The sequence below is a fragment of the Xyrauchen texanus genome, chromosome 18, assembly GCF_025860055.1.
Source record: "Xyrauchen texanus isolate HMW12.3.18 chromosome 18, RBS_HiC_50CHRs, whole genome shotgun sequence".
Lineage (NCBI taxonomy): Eukaryota > Metazoa > Chordata > Actinopteri > Cypriniformes > Catostomidae > Xyrauchen > Xyrauchen texanus.
The window spans coordinates 983,298-1,004,477 of NC_068293.1; the positions used below are offsets into that span (position 1 = coordinate 983,298).

Below are 21,180 nucleotides of genomic sequence, written 5' to 3' on the forward strand. Positions count from 1 at the left end.
ACACACACACACACACACACACACACACACACATATATGAGTGTGCATCTAAAAGTGTTGAGAGTAAAAGCAGAGAAACAGTATGAGCACTGACTCTTACCCTGCCAGAAGGTGAAGTTCTGTGACTCGCAGTGACAGGCGGAGATGGGGGGGTGATGGCTCACCTGTGCACAGACAGACAAATACAATCACCTGCTCAAGTTTATTCATGAAGGAGTAGATGAATTACTGTTATAGCTATTTCAATATTTAAAAAAAATACCTTATTGTGTGTAGAATATTTGATCCATAATTTTCTAAAGCACATCATCAACATGCAACCTTGTCTCAAACTGAACATTACTATAAATACATTTCTGCAAACTGACTTAAATCTGCTGCATTCTATGTTTTGTCGCAGTTTCCTGGTGAAATTAAAAATAGAGGCGCTACAACAACTGTGCGCGGCACACTTTTTACGACTGATAAATTCTATGGCACACCACTATCCCACATAGGCTAACCATCGTCAATATTTTTCCTTTTCAAGAACTTGTCCATAAAAATCACATTGCATTAGACTTTCTCATCATCCGTCATATAGACGGACAGGGTCATAAAAATTCCATCACAATCTATTATTACCCGCCATTTTAATTTTCGTATTTTAATGATAAGACATTTACAAGCATTTATTTTCATTAACATTTTCATTTTTAATCATGAACTTTGAAGAGAACAGATGAACAACAGAGACACCACACGAAGCAGATGAATGCCTCTGATAAAGAGCTGCTCAGAGCATCTAGAGCTCTGTGTGAGATCCAAATAGATGCGCAAATCACGCATCAGACACAGCAACGACAAGGCTGGGTCTGGCTCACCACCTGATCCATAAAAGGGGTCGTGGGAACTTTGGGCACATAGCCTAGTTGGGGTCACAAGACCATGTGAGAACACTCCAGACTGAACTCCAGGCAGGTGTCGCTGCCAGAGGACGCCTGCAGGTCCCCAACCTTCTTGATGGTTTTCGTGAGTACAGTCAGGAGGGCAGCCTTCACTGAGACTGCTCAAATGACTCTAAGGGCTCAAACGGGGCTCTTTGTAGGCCCAGGAGGACCACAGAGAGACTCTATGAAGGAAAGAGGCGTAGACTAGGAGGATTCAGCTAGTGCCTTTCAGGAACCTGATAATCAGGTGGTGCTTCCACAAATACTTACCGTCTACTGCGTTGTGCACCTTCAAGGTGGAGGGGGACAGTCGCCCCTCCAGCCTCTCCTGCAGGAAGGAAAGCACTGACCTGATGCGCATCTCTGGGGATCTTCGCCTGGGGAAGAACACCAACTTGTGAACAAAGCCACTTCAAAGCATATGGCTGCCTCTTAGAGGGAGCCCTGGCCTGAGTGACCATGTCTACCCCCACCAGTGGCAGGCCAATTATATCTTCCACGTCCCGTCCAGGAGCCAGACATCTCGGCTTGAGGGACAAGCTCTATTGCGTGTTGAATGCTGAGCTGTAGTCTACAAACAGCATTCTCACATATATGTTCCTTTATTCCAGATGGGAGAGAGCAGTGTGTAGTGTAGACGCAATGGCATCATCAGTGGAGCGGTTGTTGCGGTAGACAAACTGCAATGGGTCCAAAGAGGTGGGCAGAACAGAGCAGATGTAATCTCTGATTAACCTCTCAAAGCATTTGCTGATGATGGGGTCAGAGCAACAGGACACCAGTCATTTAAGCAAGTGATTTTTGATTGCTTTGGTACGGGCACAATGGTGGATGTTTTGAAGCATGTGGGGACTACAGACAAGGAGAGGGAAAGGTTGAAAATGTCCGTTGTACTTATTAGCTGTACTAACAGTCTGAACACTGGGTTATGTGAATGCTCTGACATAGCGATCCGCGTATATCTTCTCCCTCATAACGAATATTATTCATAGCGAGCAAATTAAACATTAAACAAAATTGTCACTAGAGAGCATTTTTAGATGTCAGTCATTGATGCTCTATGGCAGTTTGGGCACACCAAGATGGCTGCTCGAACAGTGGCTTCACCTCCTGCTGGCAGTTTACCGTTGCGTCAGTGATCCAGTTCTGTATATATAGTTTATAATGGAGTAGACCCATTGTTGTGTCTTTATATACCATTTGGCTGGAGTTATACAAATGCAGGTATCTCATGACCTCCTCACACACTCACTCTTGTCATGCACATCCTGTTGTTTTTACTTTCGTCACCTGTTGTTTACCACTGATTATATTACGTATTCAAGTATGCATGGTTCGAAAAATCGGGTTGTGCACATTCAGGGCTCGACACGTGCCAGACAAGTGATGTAGTGGAACCCAAAAGGTGTTTGTTCAGGTGAAAAAGTATACGAATAATATTTCCAGTGAAAAATATAATAAAGTGTAAACAAATACTTTACAAAATAGCAAAATAAAATGCAACAATGTGCAAAATTGGCTTACTTGATTGAAATGACGTCGTGTTGTGGCATTATTTGAAAATGTATTATGGTATACTAAACAGACATGTTGAGCAGAAAAAGAAACAACAATAATAAACACAATGATATATTACTTGGGACAAAAACACCACAAACGATAACATAACACATTTCCTGATTTGATCCAAGATGTTAAGTGCCAGAATTAATCAGTATATGTGATGTGTTTGTGAGTGTGTGTGTGTGTGTGTGTGTGTGTCAAGTCCAAGAGTCTGAACGACACCAGGCTAGCCAGTGACAATACCATTTACTTGATTATTACACCATATTACTTCTTTTTTTTTTGCTATAAAAAGTTTAAAAAAAAACAAGGACACAAAGATAACATTTCTACAAACTTGACACATGTCTTAAACATGATTATAAAATTATTTTATTTTGATTATCTTTGACAACCTTACTGTATTTGTCAATGACCCTTAAACTTTTAAACAGCAGAAGTCTGGTTGATAAAGTGAATGCTTTACTGAAGTAGCAGTTTCCTTCTCACAAAGCAACAGATAGTTCCAGTGGAGGAGGGTGTGAGATTAAAGATGCACTCAGTAATTGTAATCAATACACTTTTGTCAAAACAAATATTTGTTCACACTCTGCTAGCTGTCCGTTCTGTGGTTGGGCTAAAAAAATCTAGTATTTGTGCACAGCCCTAACTCTGTAAATGGGACAAAAACAAAGTGGAACAGATCGATTCACAAAACACTACTTCAGCCAATCAGCAACAGGGGGTGGTTCTTGTGCATACACAGGGGGCAGAGTTAGAGGAAATTAATTAGAAGAGCGATGGCAAATCTGGCTGATGCAAACGTTCTAAACTCCAAGGCTGACAAAACGATCAAGAAAAAAAGGTCAGACGAATATAAACTAAAAAAGAAAGATTATGTTAAATCGAGGGCTAGGGGCCAGGGTCAACATCGACGAGGCTCTTCAGAGGTGGAGATACCTCCAAGAGGTAAAAGGAATTAATTTGCGGAGCTTCCAAAGGAGCACTGAAAGGAGGGTGTGTTTGTTTTGGCAGTTGAGTTTGAATATCAACAGTGTTTCTCAGTGCACCTTTAAATAGAATGAATTCCACTACTCTACATATAATGTGACCACAGTCATCAGCAAACATACTGCACAATGACACACAAAAACCCCCAAACAGTCATAGTGGTGCAGTGCTACAGTCATGGAAAGCATCCACAGAAGGACAAAACGTACTGCAGGTACAGCATGTGTGTGATGTATAAAATAACTCTCACCTGTTCAGAGAAGAAGCAGAATCCTTTGTCTTCCCGGATACATTCATATGTTTCCCCCAGCAGAGGGTTAAAGGGTTTACTGCCTGCTCTGTAATAGGTGGATGAATATCCTGAAACGGCAAATGCTGCAACGATTGCCTGCACAAACAAAGTAGGTGTTAATACACTCGTTACCTCTGAGACAATATAAAATCCAGCTAGACTGTGTAATCTTTGAACATAGAGAGCAGTGCTTGAGGAAAGAAGATGTGTTATGTTAGAATTGAGAGAGCATAAAATATAAAGCATTACATCATCTTAAACAGACTGTTAGGATGGTTAGGTAAAATCTAAATGGGTGAATCTCACAAACTTGTAAAGAGCATAAGATTTTGTGCATTGTGGCATTATTTTCATGACATTTAAAGCCATTTTTTCCTTATTAAAAAGTTGTACTCCTAAAAAATGAATTTTGAAACACATGTATAAAATCATGAGCGCTCACATGAGATGAGGACTGTAGTCATATCAGTAACCTTATAAAAGCTGTTTTATTCTACAGGCAGGGGCGTCCTCATGGGGGCTGCCATTTTACAATCACATCACCAGCTGAATACTACTTGCTTATTCTCAGTAACATTCTTGTTATTGGACAATTTCACGGTTGGATTAAATGAATCATGGTTGATTGTGAATAGTGAATTTCTACAATGGCATCTGTAACTGAAATCTATTGATTTTGAATGATGCTGCATCCTCATCACTATGTGTCACTGTCCAAGATGACTTGAGCAAAAGGTTACTGAGTGCACCATTAAGTACATTTCCCCCCAATAAACTCTATATTGTATCAGATTATCTAATTTAAAGGGACAGATTATCCAAAAATAAATTCTATAAAATTACCCTCATGTTGTTCCAAACCAGTACAACTTTCTTTTTTATGCAGAACTTAAAAGCAGAGTTTTAATGTATATTGCAGGCCATATTTTCAATACAAAGCAGTGGATAGTGCCTCATGGTAAAGTTTCAAAAAGGACCCAAAAGTATCATAACCCACAAGTTGTCCTTGTGACTTCTGTGTCATGAACATACAACACGATGTCATGACATCAAGATTTTCACAAAAAACATCATTAAAATGTTTGTGTTGAAGTATTTTGCCATCAGAAGATTAATTAATGATACTTTTGGCTACTTTTTGAAACTTTTAAGCAAGTGTCTATCAATAGAGGAAAACTACCTCAAGATCTGAACATGTTATGTTAATTTTAGGTGAAAAATGTGCTTAAGACCAAGAATATACAATCTAGAGGGTGTCCAATAGAATCGATGTAAAATTTTAAATGGCATCTCTAGATACATACTTTAAGTTTTTTTGAATCCTAGCCCACACTTCCTCCACCAATACCAAGTTTAAATCTTTCTGCCATAATCACTTGAAGTTAATGCTCCGTCCCCCAGATATGGGATCAACATCTTGGACATCGGTCACAGATTCAAAAATAATAAGCATGAATCAAAAAATAAGCGTAAAAATAAATAAAAATTGCAGATCAAAGTAATAAACACAGATCCAAAAACATCTAGGTTACGGATGTAACCTCCGTTCCCTGATGGAGGGAACGAGACGTTGTGTCGAAGAAGCGACACTAGGGGTCCAATTTAAATCACACCATGCACTGTGCCGTGTATGTGTATTACTGACACAGGAACGGGCTGATATTTTTGCATCTCTGATCTATGAGAAAAGGCCAATGAGAAATTGGCTGACAGAATTTGCATGTCCCGCCCCAGAAATACGGGTATAAAGGGAGGGAAAGGCATCTGTTTCATTCAGGATTTTTCTGAGGAGCTGACAATGAGGTTCGGCCGCAACAGTGGCTCGGCTCAGCGACGTGGCCGGGAGGAAACAACGTCTCGTTCCCTCCATCAGGGACCGGAGGTTACATCCGTAACCTAGACTGTCTCTCACTTCGACGTTGTGTCGAAGAAGCGACACTTGGGGTCCAATTTAAATCACGCCATGTGCTGAGCCGTGTATGTGTATTGCTGACACAGGAACGAGCAGGTAATTTACGCACCAAAGTGACCAGCTGTGCCAGGCTGTGTGTACCCTTCCCCAATGCCCCATAAAATCGTCAAAGCCTTCTGGTTCTTTACTCCCGACAGGGGGGAACAATGCGACGTGCCAAGCATGGGAGCAGGACGCGCCAGCCGCGCCTTTTCTCTCTCTATGTTTTTCACATAGATTTAAAGCGGCTGGGGCCATCTTAACGCTATCATACGCATCGGGGAAGGTGATCTTTCTCAGTTTTCCTATTCTTTCAGGGGGGAGAGACCCTGCGGAGACCACACCTGCCCAAACTGGGGGAGGTAAAGAGTGGTGAAATACATCACATGGGCTTTTATGTCACATGTGGAGAATGGTGCGGTGGTAGATCCTACCTCATTGGGAAGGGAGGAGTTGCTACAAACACGGCGACTGGGGGTCCGTGAGGACTGCCCAAGGGAGGCGCGGGTCTGCTAGCAAGGGGACCATACCATGGAAAATACACACAGGGGGAAAAGTCCATGTGGAAGCCCGTCCTGTGGAGCACCTATTCCAGTACAGGGTAAATTGAGTACCCGCATTGGTCTTGGTCGGCGAATTCATCAGCAGAATTCGCGAACCAGAGGGTTAGGAAGGAGTCATCCAGGGAGCCGAGTTTGTGGGATCTCCTGGGGTAAAAGCGCACGTTATTATCTCACCTGAGGGAAAGGGCGCTAGGTGCATGTGGTCCACCCAGTTTGTCAGCGTGTACCGAGTTCTACCGGCTCGGACCTGAGAAAACACGGGACGAAACCAACTCAACCCTGAGATTGTAAAATCTCGCAAAGGTATTGGGTGTTGCCCAACCCACTGCTCTGCATATGTTTGCTAGGGAGGTGCCCCTGGCCAGTGCCCATGAGGACGCAACACTTCTTGTTGAGTGTGCTAGGACCCACAAGGGTGGGGGGCACGGCTTGGGTGTGATAGGGCAACGTAATGGCGTCCACTATCCAGTGGGAAAGCCTCTGTTTGGAGACAGCGTTCCCTTTCCGCTGTCCACCAAAGCAAACAAAGAGCTGCTCAGAACGTCTAAAGCTCTGCGTAAGGTCCAAGTAGATACACAAAGCACGTACCGGACACAGCAACGGTCCGAGTCTGAGTGGGACAATAGGGAGCCCCTAGAATGACTTGTTCCCCATCCTCCCTGACCTTGCACAGCACCTGTGCAAGCAGGCTCACTGGGGGAAATGCGTACTTGCGCAACCCAGCTGTGTGCCAGCGCGTCTGCCCCGAGGGGAGCTTCCATTCAGGCGTACCAGAGTGGGCAGTGGGAGGTCTCTTGGGAGGCAAACAGGTCTACCTGGGCCTTGCCGAACCATTCCCAAATCAGCTGGACCGACTGGGGGTGAAGCCGGGAAACCCGGGAAAGCATAGCACCTCTGTGCGTCAGGCTCAGACAGGGCGAGCAGACCCAAAGGTGGCGACCCAGGCGAGTCATCAGCATCAGACGCCGCTGTAACGCTCTCTGATGCAGCGGTGATGTCGTCATCCAATTCTGGGAGCTCAACGGACCGACCGGCCAGCCGTGAATCAGGCCGCACTCATCCTGTCCTGAAAAGGTTCTTGTGATGATGATAGGTGGGCTTCACATCTGTCAATAGCTGGGAAGGTCAATGTTATAAAAATTTATTGTATCCCCAAATTCAATTATCTACTACAGTCTCTCCCTCTAGAAGTTCATCTTTCTTATTTTAAACAATTTGATAGAATATCTAAGTCTTTTATTTGGAATGGTAATTGACAAAGGAGGTTTAGGCATCCCCAAAACGGTTGGTTACGTATGTAACCTCCGTTCCCCGAGGGAGGGAACGACACGTTGTGTCGGAGAAGCGACACTAGGGGTCTCTCTTGAGCGCCGATATTCACCTCTGACCTATTGAAAAGGGCCAATGTGAGTTGGCAGTCAGTATTTGCATACCCCGCCCCCGCATACGGGTATTTAAGCGGGGCAAATACGGAAGTTTAGTCAGGATTTTTCTGAGGAGCTGGAAATGGTCCGGCCACAACAGTGGCTCGGTTCAGTGACATGGCGGAGGAAAGACACAACGTGTCGTTCCCTCCCTCGGGGAACGGAGGTTACATACGTAACCAAATGTTCCCCTTCTGTCGCTCTCTCCACGTTGTGTCGGAGAAGCGACACTAGGGGACCCATTCCAATCTTGCCATGTGCTGAACCGTGTACGTGAACTGCCGATACAGAGGCGGGCAGGGATTCATCCAGTGCCGTGCATCGTCTGTACCTGGCTGCACGTACCCTTCCCCAATGCCCCATACGAACATCAGGATCCTTCTAGTTACCCTGAGAGGGGAACAAGGCGATGTTTGCCAACATGGGAACGGGCCAGCCTGGCTGGGCCTCTTTTCTCACTATGTTTCTCGCATAGAGCAATCACGGCCGGGGCCCTTACACGCATATAGGGAAGGGGGTCTTACCCAGACCCTGCGGAGACCACACCTGCCCTTTTTCTTGGGGAGGAAAAGTGGTAGACACGTCACGCGGCCGTCTTAGGGCTCGTGTGGAAAGTATGGTGCGGTGGTAGATCCAGCCTCGAAAGGGGGGAGTTGCTACAGCACGGCGACCGGGGCAGCTGTAACTGCCTAAGAGAGACACGGGGGTCCGTTCGAAAGGGGACAGAACCGTGGAAATACACACAGGGGGAGTCCGAGCAGGAGGCCTTACCTGTGGAGCACCTATACCAGTACAGGGTAGCCATCAGGGTACCCACAGTGGCTTGGGTTGGCGAGTTCCTCCGCTGAACCGCGGACCCGGAGGGCTGGGGAGGAATCGACCAGGGTCCCGACTCGGAGTGGGGCGCCCTGGGAAAAAAGGCGCACTACTTAACCTTGACGTCAGGAAAAGGGCGCTGGGCGCAAGCGATCCACCCGGCCGGTCAGTCTACGTGTTATTTTGACAAAACACAAGACGCAACCGACTCAACGCGGAGGTTGTAAAACCTTGCGAAGGTGTTGGGTGTTGCCCAACCCGCGGCTCTACAGATGTCTGCTAGGGAGGTGCCCTTGGCCAGTGCCCATGAGGACGCAACACCCCTTGTTGAGTGAGCTCGGACCCGCAAGGGTAGGGACACGGCCTGGGTGTGATAAGCCAGTGTGATGGCGTCAACAACCCAGTGGGTGAGCCTCTGTTTGGAGATGGCATTCCCTTTCTGCCGTCCCCCAAAGCAGACAAAGAGCTGCTCAGAGTGTCTGGTGCTCTGTGTGCGGTCCAGGTAAATGTGCAGGGCGCGCACTGGACATAGCAACGAAAGGGATGGGTCTGCCTCCTCCCGGGGCAGCGCTTGCAGGTTCACTACCTGATCTCGGAATGGTGTAGTAGGAACCTTGGGCACATAGCCCGGTCGCGGTCTTAGGATCACAGACGTATCTGCCGGACCGAACTCCAGGCAAGTGTCGCTGACAGAGAACGCTTGCAGGTCCCTGACCCTCTTGATAGAGGTGAGCGCGATCAGCATGGCCGTCTTAAGAGAGAGGGCCCTGAGTCCAATTGATTCAAGCAGCTCGAAGGGGGGTCTCTGGAGTCCTGCCAAGACTACCGAGAGATCCCAGGAGGGAACTAGGCCTGGCCGGGAGGGATTCTACCTCCGGGCGCCTCTCAGGAACCTGAGGATCAGGTCGTGCTTACCCAAAGACTTGCCGTCTACAGGATCGTGGTGGGCGGCAATGGCGGCAACATACACCTTGAGGGTGGACGGGGACAGCCTCCTGTCCAGCCTCTCCTGTAGGAACAGGAGCACTGACTTGATCGCGCATCTCTGCGGGTCTTCAGTTCGGGAAGAACACCAATCTGCGAACAAGTGCCACTTTAGGGCATAAAGGTGCCTGGTAGAGGGGGCTCTGGCTTAGTTGATTGTATTCACAACGGTTGCCGGTAAGCCGGCTAGCTCTTCTACATCCCGTCCAGGGACCAGACGTGGAGGTTCCACAGGTCTGGGCACGGGTGACAGAGCGTGCCCCGTCCCTGAGAGAGGAGGTCCTTTCTCAGGGGAATTCGCCAGGGAGGAGCTGTCGCGAGAAGCCTGAGTTCCGAGAACCAAGTCCGAGTGGGCCAGTAGGGGGCCACTAGCGTGACTTGCTCCTCGTCCTCCCTGACCTTGCACAGCACCGGTGCAAGAATGCTCACTGGGGGAAATGCGTACTTGCGCAGCCCCGAGGGCCAGCTGTGTGCCAGCGTGTCTGTCCCAAGGGGAGCCTCTGATAGGGCATACCAGAGCGGGCAGTGGGAGGTTTCCTGGGAGGCGAACAGGTCTACCTGGGCCTTGCCAAACCGTTCCCAAATCAGCTGGACCGACTGGGGGTGAAGCCTCCACTCCCCGCCGGGCAGGCGTTGTCGTGATAGCGTGTCCACTACGACGTTGAACTTGCCGGGGATGTGAGTGGCACACAGCGACTTGAGTCGCTGCTGGCTCCATAGGAGGAGACGGCGGGCGAGTTGTGACATGTGGCGGGAGCGTACGCCGCCTTGGCGATTTATGTCCGCCACCACCGTGGTGCTGTCCGATCTCACGAGGACGTGTTTGTCCCGAACTAACGGGGGGAACTTCCTGAGAGAAAGAAGGATGGTCAGCAACTCCAGGCAGTTGATGTGCCAACGCAGCGGGGCCACTTTCCAACAGCCCGCTGCTGCGTGCCTGCTGCACACGGCACCCCACCCGGACCGGGAGGCATCGGTTGTGACCAGAACGCGTCGGGACACCTGCTACAGGGGCACTCCTGCCCGTAAAAAGCAGAGGTCTGTCCAGGGTCGGAGTGTTTTGAGGCAGGCGGGGGTGATCCTTACCCGATGCATGCTGTGGTGCCATGCTTGTCTCGGGACTCGAGTCTGGAGCCAGTGCTGGAGTGGTCTCATATTCATCAGCCCCAGTGGCACGATGCATATGCCCCAGGAGCCTCTGGAAAAGTTTTAGAGGGACCACTGTGCCTGGCTTGAAGGAAGCGAGGCAATCCAGCACCGACTGAGCACGCGCGCTCGTGAGACGTGCTGTCATTGAGACTGAGTCTAAATCCAGCCCGAGAAAAGAGATGCTCTGAACCGGAGTGAGCTTGCTCTTTTCCTAGTTGACCTGAAGCCCCAAGCGGCTGAGGTGCCGGAGCACCTGGTCTCTGTGTGTGCATAGTAACTCTCGAGAGTGTGCTAGGATGAGCCAGTCGTCGAGGTAGTTGAGAATGTGGATGCCGGCTACTCGTAGCGGGGCTGCGAACTTCGTGAAGGCACGAGGGGACAGAGACAGGCCGAAGGGGAGGACTTTGTACTGAAACGCCTGGCCGTCGAACGTGAACCGTAAGAAGGGTCGGTGTCGTGGCAGAATTGAGACATGGAAGTACGCGTCCTTCAGGTCTACCGCTGCGAACCAATCTAGATGCTGAACGGCAGCCAGAACATTTCTCTGCGTGAGCATTTTGAACGGGAGTTTTAACAAGGCCCGATTGAAAACTCGCAGGTCCAGGATTGGTTGTAAGCCGCCGCCTTTCTTGGGTACAATGAAGTAAGGGCTGTAGAAACCCTTCCTCATTTCGGTTGGAGGGACAGGCTCTACCGCGCCCTTGGCTAAGAGGGTCGCGATTTCCGTGCGCAGGGAACTGGCATGCTTGCCATGTACTGCGGAAAAGCGGACGCCCCTGAAGGGGGGCGGGAGCCGGGCAAACTGAATTGCGTAACCGAGTCGAATGGTCCGGTGCAGCCAGCGTGATGCGTTGGGAAGCGAAAGCCACGCTTCCCAGCTCTGCGCTAGGGGCACCAAAGGGACGAGTATTTTAGACATACCCGGCAGGGCCTCGCAGCGGGGCGGAACAGGTAATGCAGCGTCGGGCGGCTTCGTCGCGGCCTGAGGCTGAGGTGCTGAGAATAGACTCAAAGCACTTACCTTGCTCCGCGCACCTGACAGGGGGCGGGTTCGTGACTGAGGAGGAGGTCTGATGCTGGCGTCCTCTGGACTCGTCTGAACCGGCCGGCCGGGGGACAGTTGTGGGCAGGCGGAAGGCGGGATCGCCGCGTCCGGTGTACCGGGGCTGTCGTAATCAGAAAGCAGATTGCTGTGAGAACGGCATTTGCGGGCCAGGTGACCCAGAGGCAAAGGAAATAGCTCTTATTGATAATGTGGGTACCACAGCCCCCGTCAGGGGGTGTGGCAAATGAAAAAACAAAGGATTCTCCTCCCGGCCCTCCAACGGGGGATGGAGCGGTCTTACCACCTCCGGAGCTAACGTCTTCGGCTCTGGGTCAGCTGTCTCAGGAACGCTTGGGAGCCTTCCGTGTCCTAGAGGGGGTTAGTGAGACAGGGGGCGTGCGCCGCCTGCGGGGTGCTCGATGCTGGGGCTGAGAGCTGGGCCCGGGTTGAGGCGGAGCAGGAGCTGGTTTCTTCGCAGGGGGCGCCCTCGGCGGCAGATGGGGCAGGGCCCGTGAGCGGCAGGTCTGCGGCGGGGCATGATGCTTGAGAGATGGCCTCCGTCTGCTTCTTCACTGCGGAGAACTGTTGGGCGAAGTCCTCGACGGTGTCGCCGAAAAGGCCAGTCTGAGAGACAGGTGCGTCCAGGAGGCGGTTCTTGTCGGCCTCACGCATCTCGACCAGACTGAGCCAAAGATGGCGTTCCTGGACCACTAGGGTGGCCATCGCCTGTCCGAGTGCCTGCGCTGTGGCCTTCGTCGCTCTCAGGGCGAGGTCGGTCGCTGAGCGCAGTTCCTGCAGCACATCAGGATCAGGTCCACCCCCGTGCATGTTTCTGAGTGCTTTGGCCTGGTGGACTTGCAGGAGGGCCATCGCATGCAGGGCGGAGGCAGCGCATCCAGCCGCACTGTAGGCCTTCGCGTTGAGCGAGGATGTTGTCCTACAGGGCTTGGATGGGAGTACGGGGTGGCCACGCCAGGAGGTAGTGCTACCGAGGCATAGATGGTACGCAACTGCCCTATCGACCTGGGGAATCGCCCCGTATCCGTGGCGCTCTCCGCCGTCGAGGGTGGTGAGAGTGGAGCGGGTGGCACCTAGACGGGCAGAGAGCGGGGCTCTCCACGTAGACGTCAGCTCATCATGCACCTCCGGGAAAAACGGGACCGGGGGATGCGAGGCCGAGAACGGCGCGCTGCCCCCAGGAACCAGTCATCCAACCGTAAAGGCTGTGGGGAGGATGGAGGGTTCCAATCCAAACCCACGCTTACGGCGGCCCGGGAAAGCATGTCAGACATCTGAGCGTCGGCCTCAGCTTGGGCCTGCTGGCCCGAAGGCGGCAGTCCAGGGGAGTCCTCGGCATCAGACATCACACTCTCCGATGCAGAGGCAAGCTCATCTGCTTCGGGCTCGGGAGGATAGACAGCCGGGCCGTGAGGCGAGCCGCTATTGCCGCGAGCGTGGACGGGGACCAGCGAGCGTGTCGGGGAACGGGAGGTTCGCGGGGGGCTACCCGGCGAAACCGCACCCGCTGCTACCCCCAAATCGCCCCCAGCGCCAACCGTATCGTCCTCAATCCCGTGGGAAGAAGGAGCAATGCGGGGTGCAGCTGGGGTGGCTTGCTTTCTGTTGAAACATGGTCATGTTCTCGCAGTGAGTCAGGTTCTTGTCCCAATCTCAGCATTGCAAAGTCTTTCTATCAAATTGCCTTGAGAATTAAAAATGCATCCTATTATTTCACACTTACATTCAGTATGGACAAAGGTTTCATGTGTGTTCAATTTTGATGCTTACGTAAATGTTTCCTGAAAAAAATGGCTGAACCCCAAATTATGTATTAACAAGTCCCCCTTTTTCTGGAAAGAATGGATGGAGAGGGGTTTTGCTACTCTTGTTGACCTTTATGAAAATTGAGCTTTGAAATCATTTGAAATTATAACACAGCAACATTGCATTATTTCTACTGGACTCCCTCTAGATTGTGTAGGCTTGGTTTAAAAGACACACCTATCTGCTGGCGATGTCAGTTGGAGGATGGAGACATAGCCCATGCTCTGTGGTTCTGTGCTAAGATTCAGGAATTTTGGGTAAGAGTCCAGAATTTTACTGTGAGGCTTTACAAACTCAAATTTCATTCTGGCTTAGACTATGTATATTGGGTGATGGGGCGGTTATTAAAGTAGGTGACAAAAACTGGGTCCAAACTAGTGTAATGATTGGCAGATAATCCTTAGAGGATGGAAAGTCAAAAGGTACTCCCTCATTTCAACAACGATTCACTGAATTGGGCAGTGTGGCGGCATTTGAAAAGATGTCATACAAACTGCTTGACAGATTAGATGTCTATGGTAAGAAATGGGACAAATACGTGACCATTCTGGAAGGCTCTTAGTGAGGACCATGTGGAGAGAAACATGATTATGGTCGAAACTGTAAATTGCATCCTTTGTGGATTTTTGTATTTTCTTATTTTCTCTCTTTATTTATTGATTTTTATATTTTTATTTACTGATATTTTTTGTTTGTTTGTATGTGTGTGTGTGTGTGTGTGTATCTCAGGGTTTGACAACAGAGATATTTGTTGAAGGTCAGGGTGAGGTTGGGGATTGGGAAGGGAAAAGGGGAAATAATGGAGATTAAATGGAGATAATAATCGATTCTGTGTATGTGTATATATATATATATATATATATATATATATATATATATATATATATATATATATATGTGTGTGTGTTTGTGCTTTAGTGTAAGAATCAATAAAAAGTGTTAATCTGAAAAAATATATATAATTTACAGTTGCTACAGCTTAAAATGGAAGTGAATGTGGCCGGTCCACAAAGTTAAAATACAAATAATTTTTTTTTTTTAAAGTTTAGCTACAAGATTAAAATAAAATACATGGTAACATGCTTTTAACAGCACTTACTAACCGTATCTGTGTAAAGTTACTGTATATCCAATATTACAATCCAATCGTATTTGGACATTAACACGCATTTTAAATATGTATACATTTCTCTGCATTAGATGATTAAAAACCAAACCTAATGTCATATGCAAACAAATAATGGTAGACCTTTTCTCAGAACTAACTTTACTTTTCTGAGGCATTTTTGCAATTATCTTCAGGCTCTTTTCCACCACCAGTTCTTGTCGCAAAAGTTAAAACTGTCCTGTGCCTATCAGGGACAATTGGCGCGGTAATGCTTTCTTTTTCTACTGTGATGCGGTGAAATCAAGAAAATGTCTGTAACAGATGCGTCTTTTGGTAACAGAGCGAGAGGTAAACATTGGAGCCAATGTGCTATTGAGGATGCTTTTGTCCTTTGTTTTACTCTACTAATAAACAGGAAAGTCTTGGCCCATGTCACAAAAGGAAAAGCAAAGTGAAAAGGCAAGAGGTTAATCATCATAAGGGCTTGTGGATGCCATCGGACATGAGCACACAGAATGGTAAAAGTTTCAAGACTATCTAAAAAGAACATTTATTGACAAAGTATTATATAGGCTACAATACTAAACCTTCAAAAAATAATGCAGATACACTAAACATACAGTATTTTTTTTATAAAATTTTATTAACTAAGGCACTATAAGTTACCTTGGCATTGGCAAATTGACAATTGTGAGATGCCACGTACTAAAGCCATTCCACCAGCATGGTTGAGAATGGTTGAGTACGGTTAGCTAACCATACCAAGAATTCACCGTCGAGAACGTTTTTAACTGTGCAGTGCCGAACCATGCTTAAATGGCTATTGTAACTGCTCCGAACTGTCCTCAGAACAGTTCGGCCCGATGGTGGAAAAGTGTCTTTTGATTTTAGCTGATGTATAAACTAATTTCCCCTCAAGTTCACACAGGTGTCCTAGCAGAGTAAGTGCAGGTGTAGCTTATCATATTAACTGTGGCTGTACCATGCGTTCATAGGGGTCATCAGTTTGAGCAGCTTTATCCAGTAGTTCAGTGTATTCCAGCTCCTCACACATGTGCTGCAGGGTGTTCAGGGGCTCATTTAGCTCCACTGGCATGGACACCTTAGACAGGTCCTTCCCGATGTTGTTCTTCAGGATGTTCCACAGGTTAATGTTGGAGGTGTCAGGGGCGGGGGAAGGAAGACACGTGCGCCTACCATTATGCAACGCACCACTGGCCAGATCACCATTTGGGACTGTGGGGGAAACAGACTTTACTAATGGGGTGGCAATTTATTGAATATTTACTAGGATATAATAACCAATAATTCATAGCTCATTATAGATATGATACCCGATTATTTTACTGGAGCTGCTAGTTATTATGTGCTTATATGCACACACACACCGATCAGCAACAACATTAAAACCACCTGCCTAATGTGTGTAGGTCCTATGCTATAGGTTCTTCTCACCACAATAGTACGGAGTGGATATCTGAGTTACTGTAGACTTTGTCAGTTCGAACCAGTCTGGCCATTCTCTGTTGACCTCTCTCATCAACAATTAAATTAAATTAAATTAAATTTTATTTGTATAGCGCCTTTCACAACACACATTGTTTCAAAGCAGCTTTACAGAAGATCAGCATTAACAGACGATAAAACTGTCTATGTCTATAATGTCGATGAATCATCATTGTGTAATTAGATAAAATATGATTCTTAATCGTGTTTAATTTCTGTCCACAGAACAGCCCCTCACTGGATGTTTTTTGTTTTAGGCATCATTCGGTGTAAACTCTAGAGACTGTGGTGCGTGAAAATCCCAGGAGATCAGCAATTACAGAAATACTCAAAACCGGCCCATATGGCACCAACAATCATGCCATGGTCCAAATCACTGAGATCACATTTTTCCCCATTCTGATGTTTGATGTGGTTGGCACCTAAAGCAATATTAGGCAGGTGGTTTTAATTTTGTGGCTATGTGTGAGTGTGTGTGTGTATATATATATATATATATATAGATAGATAGCTAGCTAGCTAGCTCTGGAACAAATTAAGAGACCACTGCAAAATTGTCAGTTTCTCTGGATTTACTATTTATAGGTGTGTTTGAGTAAAATGAACTTTTTTGTTTTATTCTATAAAGTACTGACAACATTTTTCCCAAATTCCTAATAATTTTTTTTTTTTTAATTTAGAGCATTTATTTGCAGAAAAGGATAACTGGTAAAAATGAAAAAAGATGCAGTATTTATATATTGCGAATAATGCAAAGAAAACAAGTTCATATTCATGTTTAAACAACACAATAATAAGGCTTTAACTTAGGAAGAGTTCAGAAATCAATATTTGGTGGAATAACCCTGATTTTCAATCACAGCTTTCATGTGTCTTGGCATGCTTTCCACCAGTCTTTCACATTGCTCTTGAGTGACTTTATGCCACTCTTGGTGCAAAAATTCAAGCAGCTCTGCTTTGTTTGATGGCTTGTGACCATCCATCTTCCTATTGATCACATTCCAGAGGTTTTCAATGGGGTTCAGGTCTGGAGATTGGGCTGGCCATGACAGGGTCTTGATCTGGTGATCCTCCATCCACACCTTGATTGACCTGGCTGTGTGGCATGGAGCATTATCCTGCTGGAAGAATCAATCCTCAGAGTTGGGGAACATTGTCAGAGAAGAAGGAAGCAAGTTTTCTTCCAGGATAGCCTTGTACGTGGCTTGATTCAGACGTCCTTCACAAAGATGAATCTGCCCAATTCAAGCCTTGCTGAAGTACCCCCAGAGCATCTCCAATCCTCCACTGAATTTCACAGTGGGTTCGAGACACTGTGGCTTATAGGCCTCTCCAGGTCTCCGTCTAAGCATTAGATGAAAGGTGGAGGATCTGGGGTGTTTCAGCAAGGCTGGAATTGGGCAGATTCGTCTTTGTGAAGGACACATTAATCAAGCCATGTACTGTACAAGGTTCAATTTACTCAAACACATACATATAAATAGTAAATCAGAGGTTTCTTAATTTTTCTAGAGCTGTATATGTATATACATATATACAGTATGATATATTGCATATACACAAATTACAGAAAAATTAAATGAAATAAATGTATTTCATTTTTGTCAGTTACATCAACCCCAGGCCAAACTTCAAAATAAAATGAAACTGAAAAATGTAATGTTCTACAATGCAAAAGGCACACACAGAACATCTTCCCATTTACAGAAATTACTTCAAATTTAGAAAAATTTTAAGTTGAACAATGCATTTCAGAATTATTTTATAATCGACAACAAAGAAAAAACATCTTTTGATTTTCGTCCTCATCTTAATCACATTTTTAATCAAAACAACAGAGAGACAAATTATTCTATATTGAAAACTAGAGAGAACAAGTCAGATCTGGTCTATGAATGTCTGAAAGTACAGTATGTGCTTTAGTGAGATAGAGTTTATCATTTAATTCATGCGGGTAAATTTGTGTGTTTGTATGGAAGAGAAAGCATATGCATGTTTGTGTTTCATGTTGTATGTGTGACCTAAAAAGGTCATGCATCCTGCTCAAATGAATGGAGGTGGAGTGATCTTACTCTGTCTTGAAACATTATCTGTGACGCTGGCATTGTCCTCTGAAATGTTATCACTCACATCACTGACATAGGACTCATCATCAGATGCCTGGAGAGAGAGAGAGAGAGAGAGAGAGAGAGAGAGAGAGAGAGAGAGAGAGAGAGAGAGAGAGAGAGATGTTACTCACAGTCCTTTATTTTGCACACTGCTGACTAACAGTAAAATTAGTTTGTGTGCATCTACTACAGTTTCTCTGGCCCTGTTTACAAAAGTTGCACCGGGTTCTGTGTCCAGGCAGAAATATAAACAATGCTATGTGATGCATCTGGCCCTTGCAGAAGGGTGAGCATTGTTTGTGCTAAATCTATGCAAAAGAATAGTAAAGCTTTTGTAAAGTCTCCGAGCCCTTGCAGAAGGGTAGGCATTGTTTGTGCAATACCCTTGCGAAAAGATGAACAATACTGTGGCAATGGGGGCGTGGTCAAGTGCCCGTCCGGAGAGAGAGAAGCAGTAAGGGCACTTACACCTGAGCTAAATTTTGTCTAACACTGTCTCTAATTTCAGTGATCACGGGGAGAGCGGAAAAAATGACCCACGCCACCAGCAGTCGAGAGATAGAGTCTGGGGCCTGAAAGATTGTAAAGCTATAAGAGTGTTATTGTGAGACTGTAAAAATATTATTTGTGAAGCTGAAGAGTCACTGTTGCAAAGCCGTGAGCACTGCAGTAGGTCGATAAAAATCCTTACCTGAGAGGAGCAACTCGCCTTCCATGTCCTCCTTGTAAACCCTTTACAAATACTTTGTGATGAATGTGAACAATTGTAGAAGGGTGAGCATTGTTTGTGCAGTACCCTTGCTGAAATGCTGAGAGATGCTTCTGGACCTTGCAGAAGGGTGAACATCATTTGTGCTATATGTAAGCAAAAGGATACTAATGCTTTTATGAAGCGTATAAACCCTGTGGAAGAGTGAGCATCTATTGTGCAATCTCCTTTCAAAAGGATAATAATGCATGTGCTAAGCATATAAACCCTGTGGAAGGGTGAACATTGTTTGTGCAATGCCACTTCAAAGATAAACACAGTGCTTTGCCATTTTTCTAAGCCCTTGATTAAAGGTCTGCATAGATTGACCAATACTCTTCCAAACTGGGAAAGTAGTGAATATTCTGTACAATATGATGAATGCAACAAAATGTAGATCAAGAAGGTAGTCATACAATATCAAGCATTGATGTGACATATAATACAGAAGCTTTGAATCTTGTGTAAAAAAAAAATCACATGCCACACTGTGGGTGTATCGGAACTTGATTAGCTTTTCAGAAAACACATGATCAATGACGTCTGAAGCTTCATTCAACCGAATGTTTCAGTATCTATTTCAAAAGAAGCACTAATCCAAGCAAAGGTTTTTATCCCAATACAGTAATACATACAGTATACCTTATATATCTTATGCTAATATATCATATAATAACCATATATATATACACACACACTATTGCATGATACATTAGTTAAATCTAAGTGTAGTGTAAACAACAAAAGCATTGAAATGTATTGCTTCAAATATAGTGTTAAAAAAGCACACATAGAAGCATTTAATATGTGTGCGTTATGTTTTTGACCAGCAGATGACAGTAATTTGACAGTGTGACAAAGCTTTGAGGAATTTGAGGCTCATTCAAGCAAACTTTCCATGAAACATGAAGATTGGTATGCATCGACAATTGTAAAAGTGAGACAGTGCTGCTTGAAAAGCGATTACTGGAAGTAGTATGAGGAAAATAATGAACAGTGAATTAATAACATAACAGAAAAGCCTAAACCCAACAGCCACCAGCTAGATGCATATGACAATTATTCCTCAACAAGAAGAATGAACTGAGAACTTGGCCTATCTTTCTTTTCTTTTTTTCCCTAATTTTATCCCCCTTTCTCCCCAATTTGGAATGGCAAATTCCCACTACTTTGTAGGTCCTCGTGGTGGCGTGATTACTCATCATGGTGGAGGACAAGTCTCAGTTGCCTCCGCTTCTGATCCGTCAATCCATGTATCTTATCACGTGGCTCATTGTGCATGACTCCGTGGAGACTCACAGCATGTGGAGGCTCATGCTACTCTTCGCGATCCACGCACAACTTACCACGTGCCCCACTGAGAGCGAGAACAAATAATCACGATGAGGTTAATCCATGTGACTCTACCCTCCCTAGCAACCGGGCCAATTTGATTGCTTAGGAGAACTGGCTGGAGTCACTCAGCACACCTTGAATTCGAACTCGCAAGTCCAGGGGTGGTAGTCAGCATCAATACTCGCTGAGCTACCCAGGCCCCCTAGCCTAGCTGAGGAGTGTAAACATCTAAGTGAGTAACCAAAAGAGGGACAACATGAAGTAACAGTTTGCTTGGAAAAGCAAGGGCATAACATGTGGTATGATTGTGTGTTTCATTCACATGCAAGTGAGTGAAAACAAATGCAGCTTAACAAGTGATTTGCAGAGCATGTAAAGCAATGGCTGGAATATAATCAGGTGAGAAGCCTGAATTTAATGAATGAAGTATTGGTACTACGAGTCTTTCTTACATAAACTTCTGCTACGCTTTCAATTCCTCTCACATTTAGAAGTGTAGAAACAGTGTGTGCACAGATAAAAGACATGTATTTCCACTCTTGCACTTAGCAGCAGCAAACAAACAATATCTTAAACATTATGACAACATTTCTCACCTCATTCTCTGATGAACTGGCTGACAGTAGCACCTCCTGAGCATCAAAGAACTCAGACACTGACTCTGACATAGAGAGTCTGCTCTCATCGGAGACCTGTTCAGAGAGAGGGATGCCCACGTGAAGTGACTCACCCACCTACAACAAACATAAGGAGAGGAGAGATGATGGAATTGATTTTCTAATTTTGCTCAGTGTACATTTAGTCAAGTACTCATACAGGGGTGGTGGAATAACATTAATGGCATG

At 46.1% G+C, this 21,180-nt stretch overlaps 1 protein-coding gene across 3 annotated transcripts in view; it reads right to left on the reverse strand.

The window, feature by feature from the left end:
• The window catches only part of osbpl6 (oxysterol binding protein-like 6), a 222,849-nt gene that overhangs the window by 14,673 nt on the left and 186,996 nt on the right, over nt 1–21,180 (reverse strand). For all 3 annotated transcript variants that reach the window (XM_052148735.1, XM_052148734.1, XM_052148736.1), the window contains 5 exons: nt 20,932–21,069; nt 18,217–18,304; nt 15,621–15,874; nt 3,733–3,870; nt 101–164 (listed from right to left, as the gene is read on the reverse strand). In XM_052148735.1, the coding sequence (XP_052004695.1) occupies nt 101–164; nt 3,733–3,870; nt 15,621–15,874; nt 18,217–18,304; nt 20,932–21,069 (682 nt within the window). The remainder of the gene's footprint in view (nt 1–100; nt 165–3,732; nt 3,871–15,620; nt 15,875–18,216; nt 18,305–20,931; nt 21,070–21,180) is intronic.